Here is a 14,521-nt window from a genome sequence, read left to right as displayed (position 1 = left end):
GGGGAAAATGGGTGATGGGCATTGAGGAGGGCACTTGTTGGGATGAATGGTGGGTGTTATATGGAAGCCAGTTTGAGAATAAATTATATTAAAAAAAAAAAAGGAAAATAATTTTTTCCAGGTATTTTTTTCCCAGCCTGCTATTACTTTCAATCATCAAAAACAATGCCTTTTTAAAGTTTCAAATTTAAAACTAAATTAAAATAGATATAAAATGTCTGTAGTAATATGACTTTTTTATTTTAAATTTAAAATGAGCAGTAAAAGGGCATGTGGGTGGCTGTCAGTTAAGCATCTGACTCCTGATTTCAGCTCAGGTCATGATCTCACAGTTCATGAGTTTGAGCCCCGCGTCCGGCTCTTCGCCGACAGCATGGAGCCTGCTTGGGATTCTCTCTCTCTCTCTCTCTCTCTCTCTCTCTTTCTCTCTCTCTCCCTCTCTCTCTCTCTCTCTCTCCCTCTGCCCCTACCCCCGTGCGTGCACACACTCTCTCTCTCTGCATCTTTCTCTCTCAAAAATAAATAAATAAACTCTAAAAAGTAATTTAAAATAAGCAGTAAAATAAGCAAAATGTTAAATTGCCTGAATATTTGCATCTGGCTATACAATTTCAATTTGGGGTCAATTTATTTTTATGCCCAATGTAACGTACACTGAATTTTTGTTCTCGGTCCTTAAGCTTTCAATACAACCTTGCCAAAATTCCAGCTTTTCTGTACAAGGTTCAGAAACCAGGAATTACTGGGCCAATTACTCTAAAAGTAAATTTAAGAAATTTTTAAATTATCCAAGTACTTTTGAAAATTTACCATATGTATACATGAAATACTAAAATTTTGTGATAGTCTGTGTGACAGTAATTCTCATTGTATATACGACACTTGGCTGTATGAAAGTTCAAATTAAAGGTTACTTATTAATTCTCTTAAAACACCTATTATGTTACAATATTTTGCTGGGGAACACAATTCTTGCCCTTCTGTTGTGAAGAGGAAAAGGGAAAAACTAACAATGCTATAAACTTTAAACAATAAAATAACACTAACGTTTATCTTCAGAAGATGGGGCACTTACCCTATATTGTGTTATGGCCACCAATGGAATATTACGCAGTCTTTAAAAAGAGGAAGGCCGTTATGTATTAATAAGGATTTCCAAGATATATCATTCACTACTAAAAAGTGAGGTGTAACACAGTGCATGCAGTGTATGACTAGAAAAAAAAATCATGTGTAGCACAAATATTGGCTTGAATATGAATAGGTCATGTCTGGAAGGATACACAAGAAACTGTTATCAGTGGTTGCCTCCAGGCAGAAGAATTTGGCTGAGGTCAGGGTAAGGAAGGAGAATCTTCACTCCATTCTCCTTTTTATCTTTAGAAATATGTATCATTTAAATATACAACCTACGCATATATATAAATAAAGACAAAATAAAAATTCACAGGAGAGACAAATTCAGAGAAAGTAAGATCACCCTTCTGGAATCTTTAGAAAATTCTCTATGAAATGAGTGAAACCACAGGTATAATTTGAATGGATAAATAGGAATGAAGAAGAGAACACCAGGCTCACTATGCTAAAAGAATAGGAAATAGGCTTCTGCACAAGCAATGAGTCAAATCTTATGGTTAGAGTTGAAAGCATACTGGAAATGATGAGGAATTAAAGTTTAAAACAAAACTACATTTCTGCACAGCAAAGGACACCATCAACACAGTGAAAAGGCAACCTATGGAAATGGGAAAAATATTTGTAAACCAAATATCTGATGTGGGGTTAATATCCAAAATATATAAAAACTCACGCAACTCGTTTGCAAAAACAATAAACAATGCAATTTGAAAATGGGAAGGGGAACTGAATACACATTTTCTTGAGGAAAATATACAAATGGCCAACAGGTACATGAAAAGGTGCTCAACATCACTTATAATCAGGGAAGCACAACTCAAAACCACAATGAAATATCACCTCATCTCTCCTAAAATGGCTGTCATCAAGAAGAGATTTGTGCTGGCAAGGATGTGGAAAAAAGGGAATCCTTGCGCACTCTTGGTGGAAAAGTAAAATGGTATAGCCACTATGGAAAACAGTACAGAGGATGTTTTTAATAATTAAAAATAGAACTAGCATATGATCCAGCAGTCCCATTTCTGCATATGTATCTAAAGGAAATGAAAATGGTATCAACAATATACCTACAGTCTCATGTTTACTGCAGCATTATTCACAATGGTCATAATATGGGAACAACCTAAGTGTTCATGTATGGATAAATAGATACGCAGTACATACATACAATGGAGTATTAGGGAAAGAAGGAAGCCTGCCATTTGCAACAACACGGATGGACCCTGGGGTATTACATTAAGTGAAATAAGCAAGAGAGAGAAAGACAAACAATGGATGGCATCATTTATATGGGGAATCTAAAAGACAGAAAGAGAGAGTAAAAAAAGGCTGACTGAGAAAAAAATCAGGAGAGGTTGGTAAAAGGGGACAAACTTTCAGCTATTAGAAGAATAAGGTCTACAGATCTAATGTAAATAATGGTGACTATGGTTAATACTGTATGATATAATCAGAATTCATTAAGGGAATAGAAATTAAACATTCTTATCAAAAAAAATATGTGAGGTGATGGATGTGTTAATTAAGTAAATGGTAGGAATTCTTTCACAATGTGTATGTATTTCAATTCACCACAATGTACACTTTAAATTATCTTGTAATTTGCTCTGTCGATTATACTCCAACAAAACTGAAAAGAAACAAAAGTAGAACTGTCCTCTCCCCCAAATTGTGATTGGTTTGTAGAGGGCCTTGAATGCCTAGAAAATAACAGCCAGTTATCAAAGTTTCTGAACTAAGAAGACATGTTAAAGTACTGGTCTTCTCCTTACTCTGCACCCTGGACTTCTTTCTCTCTCTCTCTCTCTCTTTTCAATAAATTTTTTTAATGTTTAACTATTTTTAAAAAAGACAGAGACAGAGCATGAGCAGGGGAGGGGCAGAGAGAGAGAAACACAGAATCTGATGCAGGCTCCAGGCTCTGAGTTGTCAGCACAGAGCCCAGCATGGGGCTTGAACCCACGAACCATAAGATCATGACCTGAGCCGAAGTCAGATGCTTAACCAACTGAGTCACCCAGGCACCCCTGCACCCTGAATTTTTCTAAGGCATGACTTCAGGAGAAGGAATGAAAGAAAGGGACAAGGAAAGATAAGGAAGGGAGACTGAATGAAGGGCTCACTAAACAAAACATCAAAAATGATCCTGAGCTTTTAAATCTGGGAGAACAAAAACAAGCTTTATCTCCAATATGCTGATTTCCAGGTAGTGATGAGTGAAGAAACAACCGTGAGTTCAATCTGCAACTGAAGAAAATACTGGGATTGGAATCACAGAGTTGATGTGTTCATTTCCCAGGGCTGCTGTAACAATTTACCACGACTGAGGGGCTAAACACAACAGAAATGTATTCCTTCACAGTTCTGGAGGCCAGAAGTCTGAAATCAAGCTGTCGGCAGGACCATCTCTCTCTCTGAAAGTACTAGGGGAGAATCCTTCCTTGCCTCTTCCAGCTTCTGGCTTTCCTTGGCTTATGGCAGCATAACAATAGTCTTGGTCTGCATTATCGCATGACCGTCTCCTTTTTTGCCTCTGTGCATGTGTCTCCTCTCTTATAAGAACACGAGTCATAGGAATTGGGCCCAGACTAAGTCCACCATGATTTTATTTCTAGATCCTTGACTTGGACATATCTTTTGAGGGGACACTATTCAAACCACTGCAGTTGAGAACTCAACAAAGAACACGTTTTCTTTGAAAGAGTATGGTAAATATAGGTGAAGACCATAAATTCAGGTACCTCCAAATTTAGAAAATGGGTAGAGGAAGTGGTGGTAAGAAATAGAGGTGAAATATAAAAAGAGAATCAGGACCAAGAAAAAGAGAAAAAATCAAGACCACGGGGTGATTTAGCACATCAAATATGGTGAAGTAAAGGAAATAAATGCTGAGATGCCTAGGAAGGCATGATTGTGTGTGTGTGTGTGTGTGTGTGTGTGTGTGCGCACGCACGCACACACACACACACACACACACACACATCCCGAACCACGGCATAATTGTTAAGAATTTTTGTAATGAATAAATAAAAAATGGTTCTTCAGCTTCTCTAGGGAGAAACAAATAATTCTGGGTCATACTGAACAATACATCAAAGAACTCCCCAGATGTCCAGATCAAAAGAAAAAATAATTAGAAAATTATATAAAGATGTCCAGTCTGCCAAAGGCAACATACCAAAAAAAAGAAAGAAAGAAAAAAAAATTACTTAACATGGGATCATCAACTGGTCAAAGACCAGAGGGTGAGAATCAAAAGAAATGGCTTTTGGTGAGGCCACTGGAAGCACAGTCTAGAATGTTGAGAGGCAGACTATTAGAAAGACAACGTAGGCCTCTTCAGGATCCAAGCACAAGGAAGTTTACTGGAAGAGAATGGATGAGGTCATTTGGAATAAAGATTTGTGAGCAGGGGCTAAGATTTATTTCTACACAAAGAAAAAGACAGACATCGGTAACTACTCAAAAGTATAATAATTTACACCCTTGTAGTATAGTTCTATGATAATTAAAATTTTAAAACAATCCTAAAAGTGTTACGTTTTAAATGACTTACTATGAAGAAATGCAGAGGAGTTCCAGCCACAAAATGCAGTCTTTGGGGACACTGACTTTGCCTCTGCTTATCTCACTCAGGTTTCAATCTCTGCTTCTTGTTCATGCCCGGGCAGGCCATCACCTTCACATTCCCACACCTTTGAATGTGGTTCCTCTTGCCTGACTAAGGCACACCCACACAGATGTTAATCCTGAACCCAAAAATCACCTCTTCCGTAACACTTCACCCAATTACCTAGCAGTTCCTTTGCAAAACTTTGTAGCAAATGATTTTATCATTTGAAAAAATAACTATTCTCCTGATTCATAAGGTGAGGTTTTTTTTACCACAGACATTAGATAAGAAAATCTTTATAGAAATAAGAAGACAGCTGAATAGATGATTTTCTAAAGAGCTACTGAATTTAAGCATTTTTGCTTCATTTCTACCCTGATTTCTATTTACATTCTAAAGGCATTTAGTTTATAAATTACAATTAAAAACTATGGTTAAAATTTTTAAAGTTAAGAAAGCATAGAAATGTTTATTAGTTGGTTGGGAAGTGTTAATTTACCTAACCATTGAGTTTACTAAACTTCCAAGGGGAAATAAAACCCTTCAAGTAGATATAGGAAAAGTTCTCAGTGTCTCATATATCTCAAAATAAAATTTGCTCTCAAGGTTACTTAAATCGTTCGTCTGATTACAAGCAACAAAATATACAGTCTCATGTTCAATCCCCTTTGCTTAAAACTTCATTTACAGTCCACATGAATAAAGCAAGGAACGTACGTATTTTATAGCTATGAAAAGTAGTTTGCAGGAAAACCACATGTTGCAGGAAAATGTGGGAGTGAACAGAAGCAAAGACACACCTAGAACACTGATTTGAACATAAAGAGTATAGAAAAGAACTGAAATATATTCTCTATAAAAAGACACTTTTTAATTTTTATTTCTTTAACTATAAAGTGTCTATCTACCAAAAAAGTATCAGGAATTCCCCAAGAGAATCCCAGAGTCAGGTCAAGAAGATACATCTAGTTACAAACCCACGAATGCCACATAAAGGTCTTGTTGCTATTTAAAAAAAAAAAAAAAAGTTCAAAAATAAGTATTTGCATTCCCAATACATGCATTCAGCAAGCGCCTCTGGTTGGGCCTTAGTTAGTCAGGACTTTAAAGTTTATGGATGATTTATTTGCTTGAATATGAAAGCTACTTAAAATTGACACATTTATTCTTTACAGCATCACAGAACTGTACATAATCTCTTCCCAGGGCCAATGTTACTAATAACATGTTATTCATCTTATCACATATTAGTAACTTAGTGACCGTATTAGTAGATGAGGTGGAAAAGGACAAGTAAGAGGAAAAATAGATGGCCCCCTGCCCCATCCTAAAAACACAAAACAAAACAAAATTACGCACCTTATCTGTTTCATCCACACTCAAGGATTTCACTACACAAGAAGCTGGCCTCTCCTGGATGTGAGCAAGGTCCTGCGGGGCGCTCTGAGACACTGGCATTGGAGGCAGTGGAGCCCGCCTCTTCTTGGGTGCATCCGATGGCAGGGTGTTTGAAATGTATGGTTTGGAAATGGTATTGGACCTAGTAAAAGCCGGGCGATGCTTACTTACTAGAGGAGTTGCAGGAGCACTTGCAGTCTGACAAAGAATGAAAAGGCAAAATCTATAGGTAATTTCAAGATAAAAAGCACATGCAATTAAAAAACAGATGAGAAGAATCTGAGAAAACATTGCATAAGAAAACTTTTACCTGTTCCCGCTTTTTCTTACTGCGTTGAAAAAAGCTGAAAAAACCTTTATTGTCTTTCTCCTTCATAATGTCTAGGTTTTGTGATATTTGGCAGGATTCTAAAATAGAAGAAAAGGCTCTTACTTTTGTACATGGAGTTGTATATGTTCACCTCCAAGTTTTCCCTTGAAAAGCTTATCAAGTGATAAAAGCTACTAATTATGATTGACTATGAACCATGCACTCTGCTTATTCAATTCTCAAAGCAACATGTAAATTTAGTATTATTGTTCCTATTCCAGAGCAGAGCAATCTGAAGATTAGAGAAACAAACATACATACTTGGGGCCAACAATCAAGAAATGACAGAGCTAGGACATAAACTCAATTCTTTGTGACTCAGAGTCTGTGTTCTATGCACAATTACCAACATCTCAGAAGTAAAATGGACACTTTGAATTAAATGAGATACGAGGCTGTTATCATACAGTTTGAATTTTTATTTTATCTCAGAGCTAAACAGTTATGAAATACTGTATTCTCCAAAACATGATTCATTAGTACTTTATTAAGTGTTTCAAAACATTATTTCTTTAATCTGATGGTTCTCAATGAAGGGGCAAGTTTCCCCACTCCTGTCCCCCAAGAACACTGGATAATGTCTGGGGACAATTTTAGTTGTCACAACTGAGGTAGGGCAGGAGGACGTGCTACCAGCATCTACTGGGTAGAGGCCAGTGATGCTGAGCACACTACAATGCACAGGACAGCCCCCCAACAACAAAGGGTTATCCGGGCCCAAATGTCAATAGAGCCAAAATTAAGAAACCACATTTTAATCAGAATGGTAAATGTCCACCCTCATGATTGCATATTAACATTCCATTTTTCCAAAAAGTATTTCCTAATGTCAACTAAAAAGGTCTACAAACAATGACAAATCTAGTAGTGCTGAGGAACCCTGGCCCAGATAGTCTCTAAATACCATTTCCCACTAAAAGAGGACCACAACTGCATACAAATGGTTGATTCTTTGTGATATCAAGGATTGTAAACATTAGTCTGGAATATCTAGTCACAGTAGACAGAAAGAAATCAGAGTCAAAGGGTGTCATTTTAAAAGGGTGCAGGAACCAATCTGACATGGTTTTTACTGACCAAAGTCAGGACAACTTGGGCATCATACGAATAACTGAATAAATTGAAACATTTTGCATACATTTAATTCCATGCATTTATAATGATACTGAAGAAAATAACATCCTCACTGTTTACCTTAGGGTACTGCTAAGGAACCAGTCTGTTATGTTAAAAACTGATGAAGGAAAAGAGTCACACTTTTTTTCATGCCTCTTCTGAATGAACTCTACCCAGGTAGACAAGCTGATATGGGGAAATTTGCTGTTTCAGAAATATCTCATCTCAATTAATAACTAAAGGAATATTTGCAGATTATGATTATTTTCCAACTCCTAATCAAGATTTAAGCAATGATTATTGATGGCTAACATCAAAAATGGTTAACTTGCAGGGCACCTGTCTGGCTTAGTCGGTAGAGCATGCAACTCTTGATATTATGGTCCTGAGTTTGAGTCCCACATTGGGTGCAGAGACAACATACATACATACATGTGACTCGCTATTACGTGGCTGCTGCTGAAAGTACATAATACCACCTATGAAGTATTCTTGCTGAAAATATCTCACCCAAATCTGATCAAGTCTCTAGGTTTAATAATCAATGTAGAGGAAATAGAGATGACCAAGACGCATGTTTAATTGCACCAGAGGATGCAATCAGCAAAATTCTGAATGTGGGAAACTCGAGAAAACAGAAGACCCGGTTTCTTCAACAAATGACTTGCAAATTAAAAAAAAAAGAGAGAGAGAGAAAAACATGGAATGGGGAATCTGTCAGTTTCAAAAAACATTTCTACTAAGGAGCACATATGTATTTTATGGTAAATCACAATATAATTTCAGTGACATTTGAGACAAAGTACCATATATTGAAATGGTCTAAACCACAACTTAGAGGTAAATGTATAGTCTTAAATACATTTAAATCTTAAATACATACCTCTTTCTTAGGACTAAATGCATAGTCTTTTTATTTAAAAGATATGTTTAAGGGGGCACCTGGGTGGTTCAGTCGGTTGAGTGTCCAAGTACAGCTCAGGTCATGCATGATCTCATGGTTAGTGGTTCGAGCCCCACGTCAGGCTCTGGGCACACAGATTCCTTGTCTCCTTCAGATTCCATATCTCCCTCTCTCTCTGCCGCCCCCCTCCCCCACCCGCTTACACTCTGTCTCTCCCCCAAAATAAACATTAAAAAAATAAAAAAAATAAAAAAGATGTTTAAAAATAAATTATGACAAAATAGGGGCCACTCCAAGAAAGTAGAGATAGTTAATGACAATAAATATAGTAATCCAATATGCCTCAATAACACATTAAAGGAGAATTATATTTCTCAAATGAAAACTTCATAAATCTGATGCTTGAAACATTAAGTAAGTAGTACGCTCTGTACAATGAGTTTACTGACAATACTAATAATGAGTGGATAGCACTTTACGGTTACAGATTTTTCACATGCCTAATTTCTTTCCTATAACAATCCAGTGAGGTAGGTATCACAAATTATCATTCTGAGCCCTTTTTCTAAGTTAGAGAATGTAAAGAAAAGGAAGCAGAATCTAGTATCTATTCAAAGATATGTATAATACCTTTGACTTTTCCTTTTTTTTTTTTTTAGAAATGCTATTTCATCTTAAGATAGACTTTTCTGCTAATTGAATGTAGACATACAATTAAACTGAGGTGGAACAGTAGATAGAAAATTCACATGGCGGTACAGTGCAATCAATATAACCAAATTATTTCTTAAAGCAATTTCTAGGCACTTTGCCATTCTCCATACTACTTAACCTAAGTCTTCACTTACAGCTCTATGGAAGAGATCACCACGAGTCAGAGTTAAACACTAAGAAACACAAGGGGTTCAGCTTACTTAGAAAAACAACTCAAAAACACTGTAGTTTCCTGTTTCCAGAAGAGAGACTCTAAATAACTGCATACAAAGTTCTAAGACTTCTGATAATATCAGACAAAATTAGCAGGCAGTGGCATTTAGAGCATTTCTGTTGATCTTGTGGATTGTGACACTGTAAAATGAGCTTTCTTAATTTTCCTAGTCCAATCTCTTAAGGTTAAATTCACAACTTTTAATACCCTGAATAAACCACATATTTTCTGGGCTTGGAAGGGATATCACAAACCAATGCATTAAACACCTCCAAAATGAGGCAACAAGACTATGGAATTTGCTTTGGGTTGTGTATGTAGAGAATGGCTAAGGTAGAAGCGAAAGCTATGTTTAAGTACTAGGATGTTGCTACTGGAAAAAAGCCCATTTTTTCCCCCAATCTATTATTATAGAAGTGGAAGGTGAGATCCCGACAGATAAAAAGCTATTCACCCTATCAACTTGCTAAATGAGTTTGACAGTTAATGCAGTTTCAGAATTTAAATGCCTATCCCCTGATTATTAGCCAATGTATGCTTTATGATCATAACAATTTTCAGCTCCTTTGATTAGCGTAGTCTTTATGATAGCCACTAATAACAAAGAATCACAACATTACTTACATAGACTAATTCTTGGGACTGAGAGGCTTACTGTGCTATAGGAAAATTGAAAGTGGTAAAGAAAGAAGATTCCAATAACATAATGTTTCTTAAGTTTCTTTTATTAAGTTTCTTATTTTTTGTAATACGTTTATTAGGTTTTTTTTTTTTTCAGTAGAGTGGTAATTATTATAGTAATAAATTTTCTGAGTCTATCCTTTTTTAATGGAGGAAAAAGGCTTCCAGACTTTATTATTATAGGCTAATTTTTAATAAAGTTTTCCTCTATGAAAGTAATACATTCCCATTATAAAATTCTGCACTATAAAGAAAAGGTTGAAAAAAATTACCCATAGCCCTACCAAAAGGTAACCAGTATTAAAATTTTTTATGTACTTCATTTCAGAAATTTCATGTAAAAATTTTTTTACATACTGTATTAAACTCATTTAAATGCTTTAAAAGCTAATTTTAGCATAAGTATTTTCCATGTTATTATAAAATATTCACAATTTAACACTGCAAAAATTTTCAATAATGAATATGCCCTGGTTATAATGTAAATAATCTGAGATCCTTTCTTGGTATCACCAAACTATCACCAATTGAACTTAATATACAAACCAGAAAAATCGTTTTTTCTTATATGAGAATCAAAAATATGTTTCTCACATTCTTAGGATGATATTAATTTTTAAGCAGTTATTGAAATGTAATTATTATATTAATTTCAGAAATCAAAGGTTGGGGGGGTTCTTAATTTAAGGAAATGAGAGCCAAAAGTTTTCTTACAGAATGTACACATTAGTAATGTTAAGAAAACAGGTAAATTAGAAGCTTATTTTTAGTTTATCCAATAAAAATAGAGATTTCATGTTATAATTTTTTTTCTACTTATTCATATGTCTTACCTTGTAAAGATGACTTATTGGAGGCAGTAACAGAAGTGGCTACAGAAGGAGGGGGTAAAAGAGGGTAAATTGACTGTAAAGATGATGTTTGTTCAAGTATAAAACACCACTGAGTTGAAATAGCTGTCTATGGATTATATAAATCCACAATTTGAGGATGAAATTTGAAGTGCTCCATGCACAGGGGATGTAAGTAATCATCCTTCACTAAACTTTTATTTCCTGTGAAACACATGTTGAATAAATAAGCTTGCATTTATCTATTAGCATAGAAACCAACATAACCTAAGATCTCCAAATTTTAATACGTTAAATTATTTCTACAGATTAACACTGCCAGTTATTTTTATTTAGAAAAGTTTTGGAGTTAGATTTTTTTATAAGCCAGTTGATTTTGGGAGAACCTAGAAAAAAAATCTTTCCAGAAACTTATAAATTTGAATGATAATTAAGACTCAGGCAAAACGTGGTGAGTCTACAGTAATTCACACTTGATTAAAAAAACAATGAATTTAAATGTAAATTTTTATTTTCTGTTTAAATCTCAAAGCCACAAAGAATTAAGTTAAATCCCACCAAAAACTATTCACAGGTTGATGAAAAAGTGTAAAATGTGAATCACAAAGAAGAAAGATAAGTTTTTGTTCTAATTTCAAAAACTGAAATCAAGTTAAATTTTATTACATTTTCTCTTATTACCAATGACATGTATTGACCTCTATTTACAGGATCCATGAACTTGTCATTATGAACTTCAGAAACTCTATTCACAAACACAATACATGCGCTTACATGAACCTCCTGTCAAGTGTATAAAACAAAGAGTCTTCCTTACCTCTGCTGACATCCATGGCATATAATTCTCTTAGTCCCAGGTCATTAAGAGATTTTGTCAAATCAAGGGGCTCCTGAGATTGATAATCCTTCAACAACAGTGTATGCAGTGGATCAAACTCACATTTGCTGCATATAATGGGGGCAAGTTCTTGAAGTGGTGCATGTGGGCTAACTCTCACTATTGTCTTCTGCGTTTTCTTAAAATTGATCACGACTCTCACAGTTTTCTGAAACACAGAATAAATCCATAGTTATTACCATAATTTATTTACTAAAACATTCCACAATGATATCTATAATAAAGAGATAATCTATAATTATATAGTCTTACAATAAACAGTAATTTTCTATTTTTGTGTAAAATTGTTTTTTTTTTTTTTTGTCCTGAAGCATATTCTTAAAAATAATTTGTTTATTAAGTAACCTAGATTAAATTCATAGCCCTTGTAAGGTATAAGTTAGTTTTACATTCAAGAGGGAACATAAAATACTATTGATATTTTGTTTTGTTCCCTAACATGTTTATAAGTGAGCAAACACCCATAATAATAAAGAGTTGCACATGTTCTATTTTTTGTTTCAGCTGAAGAATATTTATCTAGTGGTTTGCCAGTTGTTTGGATGAAAAAAGTGGTGTTTGGGTTAAAATATAGAATTTTGTACTTCTCTCTATTGGAAATAAGACAAATGAGATAATCCATATAAAAAGTTTAGCATAGGTCTGGCACATAAATTATGAACAAATAAACATTAGCTATTGCGATTACCTGTTGTCACTATTATTTGACAATTTAGATATCTAGTTATAATTAAAATTATTGAAAAGATTCTAAACATATCATTTTAATGTAACTGAATTTATTCCTGTATATAAATGGGATTCAGAAACATGTTACCATGCTAAATCTACAGTTTGTAGATTCTCAAAGCTTAACATGTATTCATTAAACTATAACACAATGTATAATCCCATGCTATAGCACAAATATTTCCACCTAGATACATACGTATCTAGATGGAAAATAGTCCAATGTCCTAATTAATTCTTAATGTTAATATTTTATATAATACAAATGTTTTAATACTGTAAGGGAATTCTTAAATTTTTAATAAAAAGCTACATAACAATATGAAGAAAATGTGAGAATATATACACTCAAGTCATATGTAAATAAACTATGAATTTAATATATAGACTTTTATATATTCCCCGAAGTTAAAATGGTTGATGTTCCTAATGAAAAAATAGTTCTTGAAACTCAAAAAATTCTATCCCTATTGCTTACAGAAACAGAACAATTTTGTAAACAAAGAATTGTTAGAATCATCATGGTTAAAAATTTTTGAGAGCAAAAAAAAATTCTGCTTAAAATCCATATAATACAGAAAACTGAGTCATTATATAGCTCAAATTAACAATTTAGAATAAGTAAAACCACCACTTACCAAGTACAGAGAAGCCAAAAAATATTTTAATTCTTAAATAAATTTTCATTAAAAGATTCTAAAACCTTCCTCTTTTTGAAAAAGTTAGTTAAAATGTAGATAATTTATAATTGTCAGATTCTGATATGGTCCTAGAGATCACTTTAGAGCATCTAAAATCTAAAGTATTCCTCAAATTCTAGTTAATCCAAAGATCAATAACTAAATGAATCCTAAACAAAGTGGCCTAGGCAAACAAGATAGCCATGCTCACATCAAATTAAACAGAAAGTCCATTTTTATTTCATTTGAAATAAATACAACCTTCAGTTAATGACTGAAAAATCAATTTAGTATTTTTGCCAGAAGACATCAAAATCTACAGTGATGTTCTTACCTCTGGTATTATAGGTGTAGGTTTTTTCTTATCCAAAACTTTTGGCTTTAAAATGACTTTCTCCACCTCCAACATTCCTATTGGTGTGTTTGGCTTAAATTTAATGGGGTTGTTTTCAGCTGACTGCAGATCAATTGTGTAACTTGATGGGTTTAAGTGATACTGTGCACAGAGGAATATCAACAAGTCCATCATAGGTTTACTGTAAAACAAAAATAATACTGATCTCATAAGTGCATAAAACAATTTCATTAAATGTTAAAGTTATTATTATCCCTAGCATTTTTCTTAGGGCCTCGTTTTCAGTAGATAAAACAAGGCTATAAAAGAGTATGTGTGAAAGGAACTTAAAAATCTAACTGCAAGACTTTTTTCCCCCACTGCAGAAGGTGTGTACCTGGAGGAGGTGTATTCCTGCAGGAAGTGTATGCCTGGACTCCAAGCATCTCTCTAACTATAAGATATTTAAGTGGACAAAATTATAATAGTTAAAAAAATCCTGATTAATATTCAAGAGAGCTTGGGTCCTAGTGCTGGTTTAAAAATTACCTATATTTTTTATCTGCCAAGTTGTCATCGTATTATACATTTTAAGAGAAGAGAAGTCCTTTCCTTACCCAAGAGTACCTTGCTAGATGCTCCTTCACAATATTATTTTGAATACCAGCAGTCTTTTGCTTATGAACTGGTTATGCTCCAAAGAGCTCATAAAAACGAAGCATTAGGAACAACAACCACCCCAGGGTGCCTGGCTGTCTCAGTGAGTAAAGCATGTGACTATTGATTTGGGGTCATGACTTCAAGCCCCATGTTGCACAAAGAGCTTACTTAGGAAGGAAGGAAGGAAGGAAGGAAGGAAGGAAGGAAGGAAGGAAGGAAGGA

The 14,521-nt window shown here is 34.4% G+C and overlaps 1 protein-coding gene across 8 annotated transcripts in view; it reads right to left on the bottom strand.

Annotated features, from left to right (window-relative positions):
• COBLL1 (cordon-bleu WH2 repeat protein like 1) overlaps positions 1 to 14,521 on the bottom strand; it is a 168,649-nt gene that overhangs the window by 37,296 nt on the left and 116,832 nt on the right. For 6 of the 8 annotated variants that reach the window (XM_049615570.1, XM_049615572.1, XM_049615567.1 and 3 more), the window contains 5 exons: positions 13,640 to 13,841; positions 11,816 to 12,044; positions 10,981 to 11,019; positions 6,459 to 6,556; positions 6,110 to 6,346 (listed from right to left, as the gene is read on the bottom strand). In XM_049615570.1, the coding sequence (XP_049471527.1) occupies positions 6,110 to 6,346; positions 6,459 to 6,556; positions 10,981 to 11,019; positions 11,816 to 12,044; positions 13,640 to 13,841 (805 nt within the window). The remainder of the gene's footprint in view (positions 1 to 6,109; positions 6,347 to 6,458; positions 6,557 to 10,980; positions 11,020 to 11,815; positions 12,045 to 13,639; positions 13,842 to 14,521) is intronic. The other 2 variants (XM_049615569.1, XM_049615574.1) reach the window with 1 other exon arrangement.

Source organism: Panthera uncia, assembly GCF_023721935.1.
Source record: "Panthera uncia isolate 11264 chromosome C1 unlocalized genomic scaffold, Puncia_PCG_1.0 HiC_scaffold_3, whole genome shotgun sequence".
Taxonomy (NCBI): domain Eukaryota; kingdom Metazoa; phylum Chordata; class Mammalia; order Carnivora; family Felidae; genus Panthera; species Panthera uncia.
This window is presented reverse-complemented; position numbering and strand designations above follow the sequence as displayed.